Here is a 1,833-nt window from a genome sequence, read left to right as displayed (position 1 = left end):
ACCAGCGCCCGCATCCCCTGCAGGAGGGCCTCCTCGTCTGCCTGCTGGCCCTGGCGCCCTACCACTCCGCCGCCGGCCGCCTCAGCAGCGGAGGGATCTCCAGCAGCTACCTGCCTCCCTCCAGGGGTTTCTCTGGGTCGAGCGTTGGATCCTTCGGCGGCAGGCCATCTGGGGGATCCATCGGCATTGGGTTCAGTTCCTTCGGATCAGGCGGTGGCGCCTTCGGTGGAGGATCATCTAGCAGTTCCTTCGGCAGTGGAGGATCCCTTGGCGGCAGACCATCAGGAGGAACTTTCGGGTCAGCCGTTGGTGGAATTTCGAGCAGTTATCTGCCTCCCTCTCCAGGATCCGGTGGAGCAGGCTCAAGCGGAGGATATGGTGGCGGCTCCTTCGGCGGTGGATCAAGTGGAGGATCCTTTGGAGGTGGGTCGTCGGGTAATCCCTTTGGTAGCAAGCCATCAGGGGGATCTTCTGGTGGTGGATCGAGTGCTGGTCTTGGGACTTTCCTGCCTCCTTCCAAAAGACCCGTTGGCACTGGATCAGGTGGAGGATCCTCCGGTGGTGGATCAAGTGGAGCTTCCTTCGGCGGTGGATCAAGTGGAGTTTCCTTCGGCGGTGGATCAACTGGAGGATCCTTCGGCGGTGAATCAAGTGAAGGATCCTCCGGCGGTGGATCATTTGGCGGTTCTTTCGGCGGTGGATCAAGCGGAGGATCCTTCGGCGGTGGGTCAAGTGGAGGATCCTTCGGCGGTGGGTCAAGTGGAGGATCTTTTGGTGGTGGATCAAGTGGAGGATCCTTTGGTGGTGGATCAAGTGGAGGATCCTTTGGTGGTGGATCAAGTGGAGGATCCTTCGGTGGTGTCCTTTCTGGCAGTTTCCTTCCGCCTTCCACATCTTTTAGTGGTGGATCCTCTGGTGGTGGATCAGCTGGGAGTTCATCTGGTGGATCCTTCGGAACCGGCTCATTTGGAGGATCTTTCGGAAGTGGAACACCTAGTGGCTCCGGTGGATCTGGAAGTGGATCAGGTGGTTCTGAAATCTCTAGCAGTTACCTTCCTCCTGCGGGGAGATAAAACATTGAATGTTATTTTTTTTTCTTACGTTTATGTCTAATGTTTGATTTCCACATTTTTATTAGAATATTTCTTACAAAAAACATGTCACACATTAACAAACTATTTGTTAATAAAGGTATATTCAATATTAACAGACTATTTGATATCAAATAAGGACACATTTTACATTTAAAAGACTAATTAATGTGAAAAAAACGAAGCCGCTCGTCCAGACGGTCCGAGACAGACAATAAATGCCAAACGCTCTGAACTTTTTTTACTTGTCACTTTGGAGACGTACCTAGACAACATAAAAATAGACCATACAAAAACTTTTTTTTTTACTTAAGACCATTAATCCATACTTGAAGTGCATATCAAAATTAATAAGGATGTAAGTCGTATTTCGTGTATAAGTCCCAGAATAATAGTAGCCTCTTAGAAAAGTAACCAACACCGGAAGAAAGTTATCTAAGAGTGCGATACGCAGTATTCGAGGATTCAAATCTCATGCCTTCTATCCGGCATTTTCTATGAAGTTTATTGAGATGAAACTATTGAGAGAACTTGGAAAGCTTAATGCAGCAGCAGAGAAGCATTTCGTGAGGAAAATGGATTTTGAGGAGCACCCCAAACCAACCCTGCTTTTAAACAGTGAGGCGCTTATCCAGGTTTTAACTTGAGTAATTAGCCCTCTGATTGCTTCCCAGTTATATCCGTTTACTATTAATCTATCTTTCCTAAATGATTTTGTATCTTTTATTAAGACTTTAGATCT

At 48.1% G+C, this 1,833-nt stretch overlaps 1 protein-coding gene across 3 annotated transcripts in view; it reads left to right on the top strand.

The window, feature by feature from the left end:
- LOC119591370 (keratin, type I cytoskeletal 9-like) overlaps positions 1–1,322 on the top strand; it is a 2,575-nt gene extending 1,253 nt beyond the window's left edge. The window contains exons 2-3 of one of the 3 annotated variants that reach the window (XM_037940112.1): positions 24–644; positions 819–1,322. In XM_037940112.1, coding sequence (XP_037796040.1) covers positions 24–644; positions 819–1,073 — 876 coding nt within the window. In that variant the 3' untranslated portion in view covers positions 1,074–1,322. Of the gene's footprint in view, positions 1–23 lie in introns of all 3 variants that reach the window. The other 2 variants (XM_037940111.1, XM_037940110.1) reach the window with 2 other exon arrangements.
- The last annotated feature ends 511 nt before the right edge of the window (positions 1,323–1,833 follow it).

Source organism: Penaeus monodon, chromosome 28 (genome assembly GCF_015228065.2).
Source record: "Penaeus monodon isolate SGIC_2016 chromosome 28, NSTDA_Pmon_1, whole genome shotgun sequence".
NCBI classification, from domain to species: Eukaryota; Metazoa; Arthropoda; class Malacostraca; order Decapoda; family Penaeidae; genus Penaeus; species Penaeus monodon.
The sequence above is the reverse complement of the archived record's forward strand: the minus strand, read 5'-3'. Positions and strand labels throughout refer to the sequence as shown.